At 45.0% G+C, this 16,604-nt stretch overlaps 1 protein-coding gene across 1 annotated transcript in view; it reads right to left on the bottom strand.

Moving 5' to 3' along the window:
* Window positions 1-16,604, bottom strand: part of LOC143287025 (ligand of Numb protein X 2-like) — a 73,977-nt gene that overhangs the window by 24,610 nt on the left and 32,763 nt on the right. Inside the window, exons 3-6 of the mRNA XM_076595037.1 lie at window positions 9,308-9,400; window positions 7,476-7,591; window positions 5,337-5,440; window positions 3,680-3,763 (exon numbers count right to left, since the gene is read on the bottom strand). Coding sequence (XP_076451152.1) covers window positions 3,680-3,763; window positions 5,337-5,440; window positions 7,476-7,591; window positions 9,308-9,400 — 397 coding nt within the window. The remainder of the gene's footprint in view (window positions 1-3,679; window positions 3,764-5,336; window positions 5,441-7,475; window positions 7,592-9,307; window positions 9,401-16,604) is intronic.

Here is a 16,604-nt window from a genome sequence, read left to right as displayed (position 1 = left end):
CAGGTGATCAGTACCATTCATACGGACAGTCAGTCACCATCAGACAGGTAGCACACAATTATATACTGTGGTGTCAGGTGATCAGTACCATTCACCTGGACAGTCAGTCACCATCAGACAGGTAGCACACATTATATACTGTGGTGTCAGGTGATCAGTACCATTCATACGGACAGTCAGTCACCATCAGACAGGTAGCACACATTATATACTGTGGTGTCAGGTGATCAGTACCATTCACCTGGACAGTCAGTCACCATCAGACAGGTAGCACACATTATATACTGTGGTGTCAGGTGATCAGTACCATTCACCTGGACAGTCACTGTTAGGTATCACATGTGTGCCATCAATTACTTTTGTGCAAAGTGGTGAGTGCTTCATTCAAACACTAACTTGGTGTTATATCATTGTCTCAAAAATGTGGGAGGGGCAGGGGAACGGATGCAAGTATATGTGTGCATACACATGCACACAAATAAGTGTGCTGTTTGTAGATGTGTGCATGTTTGTGCACAAACAAGTGTGCCGTTTGTAGATGTGTGCATGTTTGTGCACAAACAAGTGTGCTGTTTGTAGATGTGTGCATGTGTGTGCACAAACAAGTGTGCCATTTGTAGATGTGTGCATGTTTGTGCACACACAAGTGTGCCATTTGTAGATGTGTGCATGTGTGTGCACAAACAAGTGTGCCATTTGTAGATGTGTGCATGTGCATGCACAAACAAGTGTGCCATTTGTAGATGTGTGCCATTTGTAGATGTGTGCATGTGTATGCACAAACAAGTGTGCTGTTTGTAGATGTGTGCATGTGTGTGCACAAACAAGTGTGCCATTTGTAGATGTGTCCATGTGTATGCACAAACAAGTGTGCCATTTGTAGATGTGTGCCATTTGTAGATGTGTGCATGTGTATGCACAAACAAGTGTGCCATTTGTAGATGTGTGCATGTGTGTGCACAAACAAGTGTGCCATTTGTAGATGTGTGCATGTGTGTGCACAAACAAGTGTGCCTTTGTAGATGTGTGCATGTTTGTGCACAAACAAGTGTGCCGTTTGTAGATGTGTGCATGTTTGTGCACAAACAATGTGCCATTTGTAGATGCGTGCATGTTTGTGCACAAACAAGTGTGCCATTTGTAGATGTGTGCATGTGTGTGCACAAACAAGTGTGCCATTTGTAGATGCGTGCATGTGTGTGCACAAACAAGTGTGCCATTTGTAGAGGTGTGCATGTGTGTGCACAAACAAGTGTGCCATTTGTAGATGTGTGCATGTGTGTGCACAAACAAGTGTGCCATTTGTAGATGTGTGCATGTGTGTGCACAAACAAGTGTGCCCTTTGTAGATGTGTGCATGTTTGTGCACAAACAAGTGTGCCGTTTGTAGATGTGTGCATGTGTGTGCACAAACAAGTGTGCCGTTTGTAGATGTGTGCATGTTTGTGCATTAACAAGTGTGCCATTTGTAGAGGTGTGCATGTGTATGCACAAACAAGTGTGCCATTTGTAGAGGTGTGCATGTGTGTGCACAAACAAGTGTGCCGTTTGTAGATGTGTGCATGTGTATGCACAAACAAGTGTGCCATTTGTAGAGGTGTGCAAATGTGTGCACAAACAAATGTGTCGTTTGTAGATGTGTGCATGTTTGTGCACAAACAAGTGTGCCGTTTGCAGATGTGTGCATGTTTGTGCACAAACAAGTGTGCCATTTGTAGATGTGTGCATGTGTGTGCACAAACAAGTGTGCCGTTTGTAGATGTGTGCATGTGTGTGCACAAACAAGTGTGCTGTTTGTAGATGTGTGCATGTGTGTGCACAAACAAGTGTGCTGTTTGTAGATGTGTGCATGTGTGTGCACAAACAAATGTGCTGTTTGATGTGTGCATGTTTGTACACAAACAAGTGTGCCGTTTGTAGATGTGTGCATGTTTGTGCACAAACAAGTGTGCCATTTGTAGATGTGTGCATGTTTGTGCACAAACAAGTGTGCCATTTGTAGATGTGTGCATGTGTATGCACAAACATGTGTGCCGTTTGTAGATGTGTGCATGTGTATGCACAAACAAGTGTGCCATTTGTAGATGTGTGCATGTTTGTGCACAAACAAATGTGCCATTTGTAGAGGTGTGCATGTGTGTGCACAAACATGTGTGCCGTTTGTAGATGTGTGCATGTGTATGCACAAGCAAGTGTGCCATTTGTAGATGTGTGCATGTTTGTGCACAAACAAGTGTGCCATTTGTAGATGTGTGCATGTGTATGCACAAACAAGTGTGCCATTTGTAGATGTGTGCATGTGTATGCACAAGCAAGTGTGCCCTTTGTAGATGTGTGCATGTGTATGCACAAACAAATGTGCCATTTGTAGATGTGTGCATGTGTGTGCACAAACAAATGTGCCATTTGTAGATGTGTGCATGTGTGTGCACAAATGTGCCATTTGTAGATGTGCACATGCAGGGAAGATGAGGAGGGATATTGTGTTTGTATTTTGTGTTTTTATCGTGCAAGGAAATTGTCCTGGTGAATACACAATAAAGTCTGAATTTTCTTTTTTTAAATCAACAAAAATAAACTTTTTAAAAGGCTTCTTCACTAATACGCTCTATGCAGACAATTTTCAGCCAAGTTTAACAACTCTTTTTTTTTTCCAGTTGCATAAATCAATGAATAAATGAACAAGCAGATAAATAATCTAATATTCATTCAAATGCAAAACACCAAATCATACAAACAGCATATACAGATTTTCATACACAAAGAAAAAAAATCAAGATCCCTAATTTCACCAGTTTCCTGATAATTATATGAAAATCTTTCAGCAACTGGGCATACATCAAAGGTAATCCTTGGGTAACCCTGAAGATGCGTGAAGAAAAGACATTTACAAGCTAGAAACCCTGCAGCTGTTTGGAGAAAAGACATTAACAAGCTAGAAACCCTGCAGCTGTTTGGAGAAAAGACATTAACAAGCTAGAAACCCTGCAGCTGTTTGGAGAAAAGACATTAACAAGCTAGAAACCCTGCAGCTGTTTGGAGAAAAGACATTAACAAGCTAGAAACCCTGCAGCTGTTTGGAGAAAAGACATTAACAAGCTAGAAACCCTGCAGCTGTTTGGAGAAAAGACATTAACAAGCTAGAAACCCTGCAGCTGTGTGAAGAAAAGGCATTAACAAGCTAGAAACCCTGCAGCTGTTTGGAGAAAAGACATTAACAAGCTAGAAACCCTGCAGCTGTTTGGAGAAAAGACATTAACAAGCTAGAAACCCTGCAGCTGTTTGGAGAAAAGACATTAACAAGCTAGAAACCCTGCAGCTGTTTGGAGAAAAGACATTAACAAGCTAGAAACCCTACAGCTGTTTGGAGAAAAGACATTAACAAGCTAGAAACCCTGCAGCTGTGGGAGGAAAAAGGCATTAACAAGCTAGAAACCCTACAGCTGTGGGAGGAAAAAGGCATTAACAAGCTAGAAACCCTGCAGCTGTGGGAGGAAAAAGGCATTAACAAGCTAGAAACCCTACAGCTGTGGGAGGAAAAAGGCATTAACAAGCTAGAAACCCTGCAGCTGTGGGAGGAAAAAGGCATTAACAAGCTAGAAACCCTGCAGCTGTGGGAGGAAAAAGGCATTAACAAGCTAGAGCTTGAGAGGTAGTGTGAATAAAGGATGAGGCTTACCTCCAGAATCTGGTCACCAGGTTTCAAACGTCCGTCCCTCCAAACAGCTCCGTCAGGAAAGATCTCTTGTATCACCGTGCATATCTGCGCACGCACACACACACACACACACACACACAATGTTGATAAAGAAATACAAAGGGAAAATAAAAATGGGCATCAATGCTCTTTCCATCACTTTAATATTAAACACCATGTATATTGAAACCAAACAAGCAAAAACCCAAAGAATTGGGGTGACATCAAGACACAAGCCCCAAACAGAAATGTGAGAGAATAGTCACATAAGAAAATCAATTAACAGCCAATTAGCAATGCTTTCCCTATAATTATACAGGACAATGACTTTTAACTCTTCCCTCTGAATTTCTATGGTAGACAGTTTCTCACCAAATCAGAGCTGTGGTTCTGAGTGCTCTCCTCTACTGTTGTGAGACTTGGATCACATACCACCGACACACCCAACAACTCAAACAGTTCCATCAACAATGCTTGTGCAACATCTGCAGCATCCAATGGCAAGAAAAAGTGTCCAATTTACACGTCCTGAAGAAACGCAGCCTACCCAGCATCGAGCGTATACTCACCAAAAGCTAGTTCCGATGAGCTGGACACATTGTCTGTATGGAGGACAGCAGAACTCCAAAGATGTTGCTCTATGGACAACTGAAGGAAGGACAACGCGACCAATGAAGTCCTCTGAAGTGATATAAAGAAACCTCGAAGGCCAACCTCAGAAGCTGCAATATTGACACTGCTTCCTGGGAAGATGTCGCCCTTGTCGCCACGGTGGAAGCAACGGTGTGGTGGAGTCTCCCGTCGGTCCGACGGATGAGTAGGCAGGCAGGCTTATCTGTCAGTGTGTGTCCTCATGTGGGAGAAGAGGCCGATTCTGGATGTGCAGCACTTCCCAAAGGTGTTGCAAGGGAAAACGTCTCCAGAAGTTGAGCCCTGCTTCCTTCACTCATGCTTCTCCTTAATGGCCAGCATTCTCTTGTTTTCAAACGTCTTTATGCCACCAGAGCACAGCATCCTCCAGCGACAGCAGTCAAGGGATCAGTTTCCCAGGAAGCGATGTCTATGTCACAGGCTTTGAGGTTTGTCTTCAAGGTGTCCTTGAAGCGCTTGCAGGGTCTTCCAAGTTCACGGTGGCCTTCCTTCAGCTGGCCATACAAAAGCATCTTCAGGATCTTGCTGTCTGTCATGCGGGCAACATGTCCTGTCCAGCGTAGCTGGCACTGGATCAGCGGGCTTTTGATGCTGGGCAGGCCGCTCCTCTCTAGGACCTGGAGGTTGGTAACAGTGTACCCAGGGCACAAAGACACTGGAGCACAACAGAGCAGCCACCGTCTAGGGAAAGAGGAATCAGAGAAAACCAGGCCCATCCTTGCAGAACTACTTTCCATTAAGCATCTGTGGATGACCTTGTGCCTCAAGAATTAGTCTTCATTCCCACATGAGGACCTACATCAGCAGATGACCTGCCTGCCTACTTATCCGTCAGACACAACGGGAGAATCCATCAGTTACATGAAATATGTAGCATTTTCATGTGGCCCCACTGGGTTTCCTGAAATAAACGTCTTGTCTTGTCTTGAGAGTGAGAGGGAGAAAGAGAGAGAGAGAGAGAGAGAGAGAGAGAGAGCAACAAACTGACCAAAGGCGTATCTGCACCGCCCACTATACTGATGTTGAGCTGGTCGTCCTCCCCCCTTTGAATCTCTATTGTGGATACCTCTCCCTCTGTCACCGGGTTCTTGCCTGAAACACACAGCAACACAAACATCAATGGTCTGTCTTCACTTGTTAGGGTCAACACGTACTTTATGGGTTCTTGCCTGAAACACACAGCAACAAACATCAATGGTCTGTCTTCACTTGTTAGGGTCAACACGTACTTTATGGGTTCTTGCCTGAAACACACAGCAACAAACATCAATGGTCTGTCTTCACTTGTTAGGGTCAACACGTACTTTATGGGTTCTTGCCTGAAACACACAGCAACACAAACATCAATGGTCTGTCTTCACTTGTTAGGGTCAACACGTACTTTATGGGTTCTTGCCTGAAACACACAGCAACACAAACATCAATGGTCTGTCTTCACTTGTTAGGGTCAACACGTACTTTATGGGTTCTTGCCTGAAACACACAGCAACAAACATCAATGGTCTGTCTTCATTTGTTAGGGTCAACACGTACTTTACTGTTCAACTATCATTTATTACTAGGTGAATTTATGCTGTGCTAAAAGTTTGGGGGTTTTTTTTTGTTTTTTTTTTGTTCTTTTTACTGTTCTACATTCATTTACTGCCCGGTGAATTTCTGCTGTGCTAAGAGTTTGGTTTGGGGGTGTTTTTTTTAAATACTGTTCTACATTCATTTATTGCCAGGTCAATTCATGTTGTGCTATGAGTTGTTTTTTCACTGATTGATAATCAGTTATTGCCAGGTGAATTCATGTTGTGTTACCAGTTGTTTTTTCACTGATTAACAATCAGTTATTGCCAGGTGAATTCATGCTGTGCTAACAAGAATTTGTTTTTTTCTGTGCAAATATCATTCATTGCTGAACTAACACATGTTTTTTAGCTGTTCAACAGCCATTTTTTGCCAGATGAACTCATGCTGTACAAAGTGTTTTTTTAGCTGTTCAACAGCCATTCATTGCCAGATGAACTCATGCTGAACTAACACATGTTTTTTAGCTATTCAACGGCCATTTTTTGCCAGATGAACTCATGCTATACAAAGTGTTTTTTAGCCGTTCAACAGCCATTCATTGCCAGATGAACTCATGCTGAACTAACACATGTTTTTTAGCTGTTCAACAGCCATTTTTTGCCAGATGAACTCATGCTGTACAAAGTATTTTTTAGCTGTTCAACACCCATTCATTGCCAGATGAACTCATGCTGAACTAACAAATGTTTTTTAGCTGTTCAACAGCCATTTTTTGCCAGATGAACTCATGCTGTACAAAGTGTTTTTTAGCTGTTCAACAGCCATTTATTGCCAGATGAACTCATGCTGTACAAAGTGGTTTTTAGCTGTTTAACAGCCATTTATTGCCAGATGAACTCATGCTGTACAAAGCGTTTTTTAGCTGTTCAACAGCCATTTATTGCCAGATGAACTCATGCTTTACAAAGTGTTTTTTAAGCTGTTCAACAGCCATTTATTGCCAGATGAACTCATACTGTACAAAGTGCTTTTTAGCTGTTCAACAGCCATTTATTGCCAGATGAACTCATGCTGTACAAAGTGTTTTTTAGCTGTTCAACAGCCATTCATTGCCAGATGAACTCATACTGTACAAAGTGTTTTTTAGCTGTTCAACAGCCATTTATTGCCAGATGAACTCATGCTGTACAAAGTGTTTTTTTAGCTGTTCAACAGCCATTTATTGTCAGATGAACTCATGCTGTACAAAGTGTTTTTTAGCTGTTCAACAGCCATTTATTGCCAGATGAACTCATGCTGTACAAAGTGTTTTTTAGCTGTTCAACAGCCATTTATTGCCAGATGAACTCATGCTGTACAAAGAGTTTTTTTTAGCTGTTCAACAGTCATTTATTGCCAGATGAACTCATGCTGTTGTAACAAACGGACCCTCAGTCCATCCTCTTCCTATCAAACACACACACACACACACACACACACACACATATGTAAAAAAAACAACAACACACACACATATAATGATATATGTACAGAAACACACACACACATATATGCACACACAGAGATACACACACACACACACACACACACAGAGACAAAGACACACACACACCTGACGCCTTGTCCCTGAAGGCACACTCCCACAAGTGTGACTGCAGTGCACTGCGAGGTCCCTGGAACGCACAGCCCAGAGTGGACTTGATACACCGCGTGATGGCTCCACGACACCTGGGGGAGGGAAACATTGTATGGCAACCTTTCACTTTGGCTGTGTCAATGAATGTGTGATACAACTATAGGTGGGATCACTCCATGATATCTGGGTCTGGGAAACACTGTATGGCAACATCTCACTTTTACTGTGTCAATGAATGTGTGATACAACTATAGGTGGGATCACTCCATGATATCTGGGGCAGGGAAACATTGTATGGTAACATCTCACTTTTACTGTGTCAATGAATGTGTGATACAACTATAGGTGGGATCACTCCATGATATCTGGGGCAGGGAAACATTGTATGGTAACATCTCAATTTTACTGTGTCAATGAATGTGTGATACAACTATAGGTGGGATCACTCCATGATATCTGGGGCAGGGAAACATTGTATGGCAACATCTCACTTTTACTGTCTCAATGAATGTGTGATACAACTATAGGTGGGATCACTCCATGATATCTGGGTCAGGGAAACATTGTATGGCAACCTTTCACTTTTACTGTGTCAATCAATGAATGTGTGATACAACTATAGGTGGGATCACTCCATGATATCTGGGGCAGGGAAACATTGTATGGCAACATCTCACTTTTACTGTGTCAATGAATGTGTGATACAACTAACAGTGTGATCACTTCATGATATCTGGGGCAGGGAAACACTGTATGGCAACATCTCACTTTTACTGTGTCAATGAATGTGTGATACAACTATAGGTGGGATCACTCCATGATATCTGGGGCAGGGAAACACTGTATGGTAACATCTCACTTTTACTGTGTCAATGAATGTGTGATACAACTATAGGTGGGATCACTCCATGATATCTGGGGCAGGGAAACATTGTATGGTAACATCTCACTTTTACTGTGTCAATGAATGTGTGATACAACTATAGGTGGGATCACTCCATGATATCTGGGGCAGGGAAACACTGTATGGCAACATCTCACTTTTACTGTGTCAATGAATGTGTGATACAACTAACAGTGTGATCACTTCATGATATCTGGAACATGGAAACATTGTATGGCAACATCTCACTTTTACTGTCTCAAAGAATGTGAGATTCAACTGATAACAGTGTGACTGCCCCACCCTGGGGCAGGAAAAAATCATATGACAACATCTCTCATATGACAACATCTCACAAAGAATGTGTGATACAACTAAAAGTGTGACTGCTCAATATCATTTGGGGTAGTGAAAAAAATAAAATGGCAATATCTCACACACAAAAAAAAGAAAAAAAAAAAGAAGAAATGAATAATTAAGGTATATCGTCTCATTTTGTATACACACCTGACTTTACACAATTTATGTATACACAGCTGAAAGTTACAGTCTGAATATATGTATGTACACAAGCACGGAGAAACACTAGTTAGCAGGAGGAGTGGGCCCACCTAATTTAAATCAGTCTTTGCTTTATTTCATTTCTATCAACATGTCAGTTCTACATTAAACTTGCTATACATGTACAGTTATGTTGAAACAGAAACAGCCTTTCCGCACATTATCTCTAAATCTAATCATATGTTGTCCACAGTGTGCTGTATGACAGTGCAAAATTTACACACACACACACACACACACGTGACACCCTCTCCCCCCCCACACACACACACAATGACACAACACACACACACACACACACACACGTGACACCCTCTCCCCCCCCCCCCCACACACACACACAAACACAGGCACAGTGAGTCACCTGTGCAGAAGATGAGCTTCCAGTTCACAGCGTGGTAACACCTCCTCACAGTAGTCCACATTGGGGCACACCACCAGTAACTTGTCCAGTAACCTGTAACACCATGTATCATACTTTTACTTTTATCAACAGACACCAACATATATCCACATTATATATCAACATAATCATTGTGTATTGATCACCACAGATCAACATGTAGCAACACACATCAACATATATCATCATATAATAACATCATATATCAATATATAACAACATATATCAACATATACATGAATACACATTAACATGTATCATACATATACACATATATACACACATATATAAATTTATACATACAGATAGATAGATAGATCAACACAAAACATATGGTAATAGTTTAAGCTGAAACAATACAACACATTATGTAACCAATAACACTGTATATCGATACATAGTAAATGAAAACAGCACATCCATTGCAGAAAAAAAAAACAACCAACATAACACGATGAAAACTGTAACAACTTATTTGTATCCACAGAATACAATACACCTCCATGTGTGTACACAATCTATAAAAAGAACACAATACACCTCCATGTGTGTACACAATCTATAAAAAGAACAATGAAAACAAAACTCATATTCACAGACTAACAATGCATGCAAGCAAGCATGAATGCACACATGTGTAAATGCAACATGTGTTCACACACACACACACATGACACCCCCCCCCCCCCACCACACACACATGACACCCCCTCCACACACACACACACCACCACCACACACACACACACACAATGACAACACGCGCACGCACACACACACACACACACACACACACACAAACAGTATCATGTCCAATCATATGCTCCACTCACTCACACACACACACACACACACACAACTATCATGCACAATCATAAGCTCCACTCACACAAACACACACACAACTATCATGTACAATCATAAGCTCCACTCACACACACACACACACACACACACACACACACACACACACACACTACAATCATAAGCTCCACTCACACACACACACACACACTACAATCATAAGCTCCACTCACACACACACACACACACACACAACTATCATGTCCAATCATAAGCTCCACTCACACAAACACACACACAACTATCATGTCCAATCACAAGCTCCACTCACACACACACACACACACAACTATCATGTCCAATCATAAGCTCCACTCACACAAACACACACACAACTATCATGTCCAATCATAAGCTCCACTCACACACACACACACACACACACAACTATCATGTCCAGTCATAAGCTCCACTCACACACACACACACACACACTACAATCATAAGCTCCACTCACACACACACACACACACTACAATCATAAGCTCCACTCACACACACACACACACAACTATCATGTCCAGTCATAAGCTCCACTCACACACACACACACTACAATCATAAGCTCCACACACACACACACACACAACTATCATGTCCAATCATAAGCTCCACTCACACAAACACACACACAACTATCATGTCCAATCATAAGCTCCACTCACACACACACACACACACACACACACACACAACTATCATGTCCAATCATAAGCTCCACTCACACACACACACACACACACACACACTACAATCATAAGCTCCACTCACACACACACACACACACACACACAACTATCATGTCCAATCATAAGCTCCACTCACACACACACACACACAACTATCATGTCCAGTCATAAGCTCCACTCACACACACACACACACACCTATCATGTCCAGTCATAAGCTCCACTCACACACACACACACACACAACTATCATGTCCAGTCATAAGCTCCACTCACACACACACACACACACCTATCATGTCCAGTCATAAGCTCCACTCACATATCCACCCTCTGTCTGACCCCAGTCTCTCTCACTGCCTGCTTGGGTTTTTGTAGTGTGTGTGTGTGTGTGTGTGTGTGTGTGTAGGTGTGTAACCAGAGCTATACAGGTCCCTGGCCTTACATTAAGCAATTTTGTTCGAGTTCTGTCAGTCAATCAATTAACAGCCTCCTAGTAATTCATTTTCTTCATTCCCCTCTCCCCTCCACACACATACACACACACACCACACACACACACACACACACACACACACACACTCCACCACACCCTATCACCCACCACTCCCTCTTTCTCCAGCCCAAGGTCCCACTGAACCATACAGAACCCCAATTAAACACTGTGTTTCCAGAGAGAGAGCGAGACAGAGACAGAGAGAGAGAGAGAGAGCGCCAAAGCCTGAATGGGGGTGTTGGGTGTTCGTAGTGCAGTACTACAAACCAAAATCGATGTGCACAATAGCATGCGTGTGTGCGGGGGTGGGAAGGGGATTTTTTTTCTTTGGGGGATGGGGGTCTGTGGGGGGTGAATGTGGGGAATAAAAGTGAATAGAATCCACCCCCACTCCCCCACACTCGTGTTTTATTGATGAGGTGTGCACTGATCAATTCTCTCCTTTACCTTCACCACCAGGCTCACACAGCCAAACGGTGTCTCATCACACACAACAAAGAAACACACACACAGTCACACACGCACACACACGGACATCAAAAGGGTTTATCGGCACTGCCTGTGCTGTATTATACAAGACATTATCAGTCTCCCTGTTTACATGAAAACCTCCTCTCCCTGGTGTTTTAATGGGCTGCTATCCAGAACCCCTGGTGTTGTAGTGTGCTGCTATCCAGAACCCCTGGTGTTGTAGTGTGCTGCTATCCAGAACCCCTGGTGTTGTAGTGTGCTGCTATCCAGAACCCCTGGTGTTTTAATGGGCTGCTATCCAGAACCCCTGGTGTTGTAGTGTGCTGCTATCCAGAACCCCTGGTGTTGTAGTGTGCTGCTATCCAGAACCCCTGGTGTTTTAATGGGCTGCTGTCCAGAACCCCTGGTGTTTTAGTGGGCTGCTATCCAGAACCCCTGGTGTTTTAATGGGCTGCTATCCAGAACCCCTGGTGTTGTAGTGTGCTGCTATCCAGAACCCCCGGTGTTTTAGTGGGCTGCTATCCAGAACCCCTGGTGTTTTAGTGGGCTGCTGTCCAGAACCCCTGGTGTTGTAGTGTGCTGCTATCCAGAACCCCCGGTGTTTTAGTGGGCTGCTGTCCAGAACCCCTGGTGTTGTAGTGTGCTGCTGTCCAGAACCCCTGGTGTTGTAGTGTGCTGCTATCCAGAACCCCTGGTGTTTTAATGGGCTGCTATCCAGAACCCCTGGTGTTGTAGTGTGCTGCTATCCAGAACCCCTGGTGTTGTAGTGTGCTGCTATCCAGAACCCCTGGTGTTTTAATGGGCTGCTATCCAGAACCCCTGGTGTTGTAGTGTGCTGCTATCCAGAACCCCTGGTGTTTTAATGGGCTGCTGTCCAGAACCCCTGGTGTTTTAGTGGGCTGCTATCCAGAACCCCTGGTGTTGTAGTGTGCTGCTGTCCAGAACCCCTGGTGTTGTAGTGTGCTGCTATCCAGAACCCCTGGTGTTTTAGTGGGCTGCTATCCAGAACCCCTGGTGTTTTAGTGGGCTGCTGTCCAGAACCCCTGGTGTTGTAGTGTGCTGCTATCCAGAACCCCTGGTGTTTTAATGGGCTGCTATCCAGAACCCCTGGTGTTGTAGTGTGCTGCTAACCAGAACCCCTGGTGTTGTAGTGTGCTGCTATCCAGAACCCCTGGTGTTTTAATGGGCTGCTGTCCAGAACCCCTGGTGTTGTAGTGTGCTGCTATCCAGAACCCCCGGTGTTTTAATGGGCTGCTGTCCAGAACCCCTGGTGTTTTAGTGGACTGCTATCCAGAACCCCTGGTGTTTTAATGGGCTGCTGTCCAGAACCCCTGGTGTTGTAGTGTGCTGCTATCCAGAACCCCTGGTGTTTTAATGGGCTGCTGTCCAGAACCCCTGGTGTTTTAATGGGCTGCTGTCCAGAACCCCTGGTGTTTTAATGGGCTGCTGTCCAGAACCCCTGGTGTTTTAGTGGGCTGCTATCCAGAACCCCTGGTGTTGTAGTGTGCTGCTATCCAGAACCCCTGGTGTTTTAATGGGCTGCTGTCCAGAACCCCTGGTGTTTTCATGGGCTGCTGTCCAGAACCCCTGGTGTTTTAATGGGCTGCCATCCAGAAGAACCCCTCAGTGGTGTTTTAGTGGGTTGCTGTGATCACATTTACCCATACCTGGCAAGTAACTGTGCACTTCTAGTTCAGGATTTACTGCAACTAGTTTTAACAATCTTGCCCATTTTTTCATTTTTTAAGGCATGCGTGCAAGCTGGCATTCATAATCCAACAAATATTAGCCATCAATCATAGAGGAATGAACAAGTGTTTGATCTGCATGCACAGGCACACCCATCCACTCAGCCAGACACGCCTGGTGGCAGCTTAAAGGCCCAAGCAGGTTTGCACACATAATAAACGCCGACTTGTTTGATGGGGGGAAAAACAACCAACCCTCCAACTTGACGCCAGATGCCATGACTTGAAGCCCAGAGCTTATGAGGCACGGCAGATGGAATCTGCTGGTGGTCTAACTGCTCAGCTACTATGCTCATATCTCACCCAACAGCCACCAGCCATCCTTCCATCCATCCTGCATGCCTCTGGTGATTCATCCATCTTTCCATCCATCCTGCATGCCTCTGCTGATTCATCCATCTTTCCATCCATCCTGCATGCCTCTGGCGATTCATCCATCTTTCCATCCATCCTGCATGCCTCTGCTGATTCATCCATCTTTCCATCCATCCTGCATGCCTCTGGTGATTCATCCATCTTTCCATCCATCCTGCATGCCTCTGCTGATTCATCCATCTTTCCATCCATCCTGCATGCCTCTGGCGATTCATCCATCTTTCCATCCATCCTGCATGCCTCTGCTGATTCATCCATCTTTCCATCCATCCTGCATGCCTCTGCTGATTCATCCATCTTTCCATCCATCCTGCATGCCTCTGGCGATTCATCCATCTTTCCATCCATCCTGCATGCCTCTGGCGATTCATCCATCTTTCCATCCATCCTGCATGCCTCTGGCGATTCATCCATCTTTCCATCCATCCTGCATGCCTCTGATTCATCCATCCTTCCATCCATCCTGCATGCCTCTGCTGATTCAACCATCTTTCCATCCATCCTGCATGCCTCTGGCGATTCATCCATCTTTCCATCCATCCTGCATGCCTCTGATTCATCCATCTTTCCATCCATCCTGCATGTCTCTGGCGATTCATCCATCTTTCCATCCATCCTGCATGCCTCTGATTCATCCATCTTTCCATCCATCCTGCATGTCTCTGATTCATCCATCTTTCCATCCATCCTGCATGCCTCTGGCGATTCATCCATCTTTCCATCCATCCTGCATGCCTCTGATTCAACCATCTTTCCATCCATCCTGCATGTCTCTGATTCATCCATCTTTCCATCCATCCTGCATGTCTCTGATTCATCCATCTTTCCATCCATCCTGCATGTCTCTGCTGATTCAGCCATCTTCAAAATAATGCAATCAATACTAAAAAAACCCAACAACCACCACCACAAAAAACCCCTCAAACATCAAAAACATTCAGCAGCAACAAATAATACACCACCACTAAACTTATCTGAATATCATCCTCATATGCTTTATTTTCTTAAACCAAGAATCCAGAATTGTAAGATTTTTTTTTCTAAACATATAGTTGGATAGAAGCTTTTCTATAAATTCTAGATAAAACTTTAAAAGAAAGAAAAAGGAAGATGGAAAATACCCCCCCCCCCCCCCCCCCCCAAAAAAAACCCCCTGAGTTTTGCTGCCTGTGGTGAAGCCACAAGAAGGGCAAAGAACGATGGGTGGTGTGGGAGTGGGGTCCGTGGGGGGGGAGGGGGGGAGGGGGGGGGGCACAGAAGCCGTACAAGAGGGCATGGAGGGGGAGGGGAAGGGGGTGGGGACAGATCCAGCGTGAGAGAAGAATAATCCAAAAAAGAACTGGAAATGGATGAGCGGGTGTGTGTGTGTGTGGGGGGGGCGGACGAAAGACAGCACAAGACAGTCGAGGCGGGAGGAGGGGAGAGACATGACCCCTCCACCCCGCGCGAGTTAAAAAAAAAAAAAAAAAAAAAAAAGGAAAAAAAAAGGGGGTTAGGTGGTGGAGGGTGGGGATGGAGGAAGGTGGAGGAGGGGAGAGAGAAAAAAAACCCACCGCACGCCCCTACCCCACCCCCGGAAAAAAGAGGGCAAGGTGATGGTGGAGGGAGGAGGAAGGACGGGGAAGGGGGGTGGCTGAGGAGACAGAAGACGCCGCCATGGAGGGGTGGGGTGTGTGGAGGGGATGGGGAGAGTGAGTGACGGTCCAAGTGGGTGAGGTGACCCACTTTGAGGTCAGTGACTCTCCCCCGGCGAGGGGTCAGCGGTCTGTCTGTGACCCACAAGCTGTACACTGTACACAGCACGTGCCACTCGCCGCGCCACGCCTCTGTGTGTGTGTGTGTGTGTGTGTGTGTTCTCCTCCCACCCTCTGTCTCAGAAAATGGGGCCATGCCTGCTGACTTTCAATACCCCCTTCCCCCTCCATCCCTCCCCCACCATTCCGGACTCATCTTTCCTGAAACTCCCCCCACCTTCCCCCGCCCCCCTCCTCTTGCCTAGTCCTTCCTCTCCACCCCCTCCCTCCCCGTTTCCCCCACAACTGGCACAATTTCTTGCCCACTCCATACATTTCATCCCACAGCTATACAGCATGCCCACCCGTCCCCCTCCCGTTTCCCCCACAACTTGGACAGTTCCTTTTCTTGCACACTCCGTCATTTCAACCCACATCATCAATACAACATGCCCCCCCCCTCCCCTCCCTCCCGGTACACCCCCCGCACCCTCACAGAAGCCCCCTTTTCTTCTTCTTTTTCGGTTTCACCAGCTGTCATCAAGCTGACGAAACCACTGCTGCTGGTGCCGCTGCTTCTTCTTCTCCTCTCTCTCTTTCCCCCTCTTGCGCACGCACGCACGCACACACCAAACACACACAGATGACCGAGCCAATATCTCCAGGAAAAAAACAAAAAACAAACAAAAAACCAACCCACCCAAAACGAGCTCTGAAACGCTAAGGTCGACGCTTGCCATATTTAGACACTCAGCAAAATCTCTCTCCTCTCTTGCCGCAAACCAGACACGTTCAAAATGAGGTTTGCATTTTCCGACTGCGAGCGTGTACATGTGTGTGAGCAAGTGTGCATGCGTGCAAGTGCGTATGTGTGTCATGAAG

Source organism: Babylonia areolata, chromosome 10 (assembly GCF_041734735.1).
Source record: "Babylonia areolata isolate BAREFJ2019XMU chromosome 10, ASM4173473v1, whole genome shotgun sequence".
Lineage (NCBI taxonomy): Eukaryota > Metazoa > Mollusca > Gastropoda > Neogastropoda > Buccinidae > Babylonia > Babylonia areolata.
The sequence above is the reverse complement of the archived record's forward strand: the minus strand, read 5'-3'. Positions and strand labels throughout refer to the sequence as shown.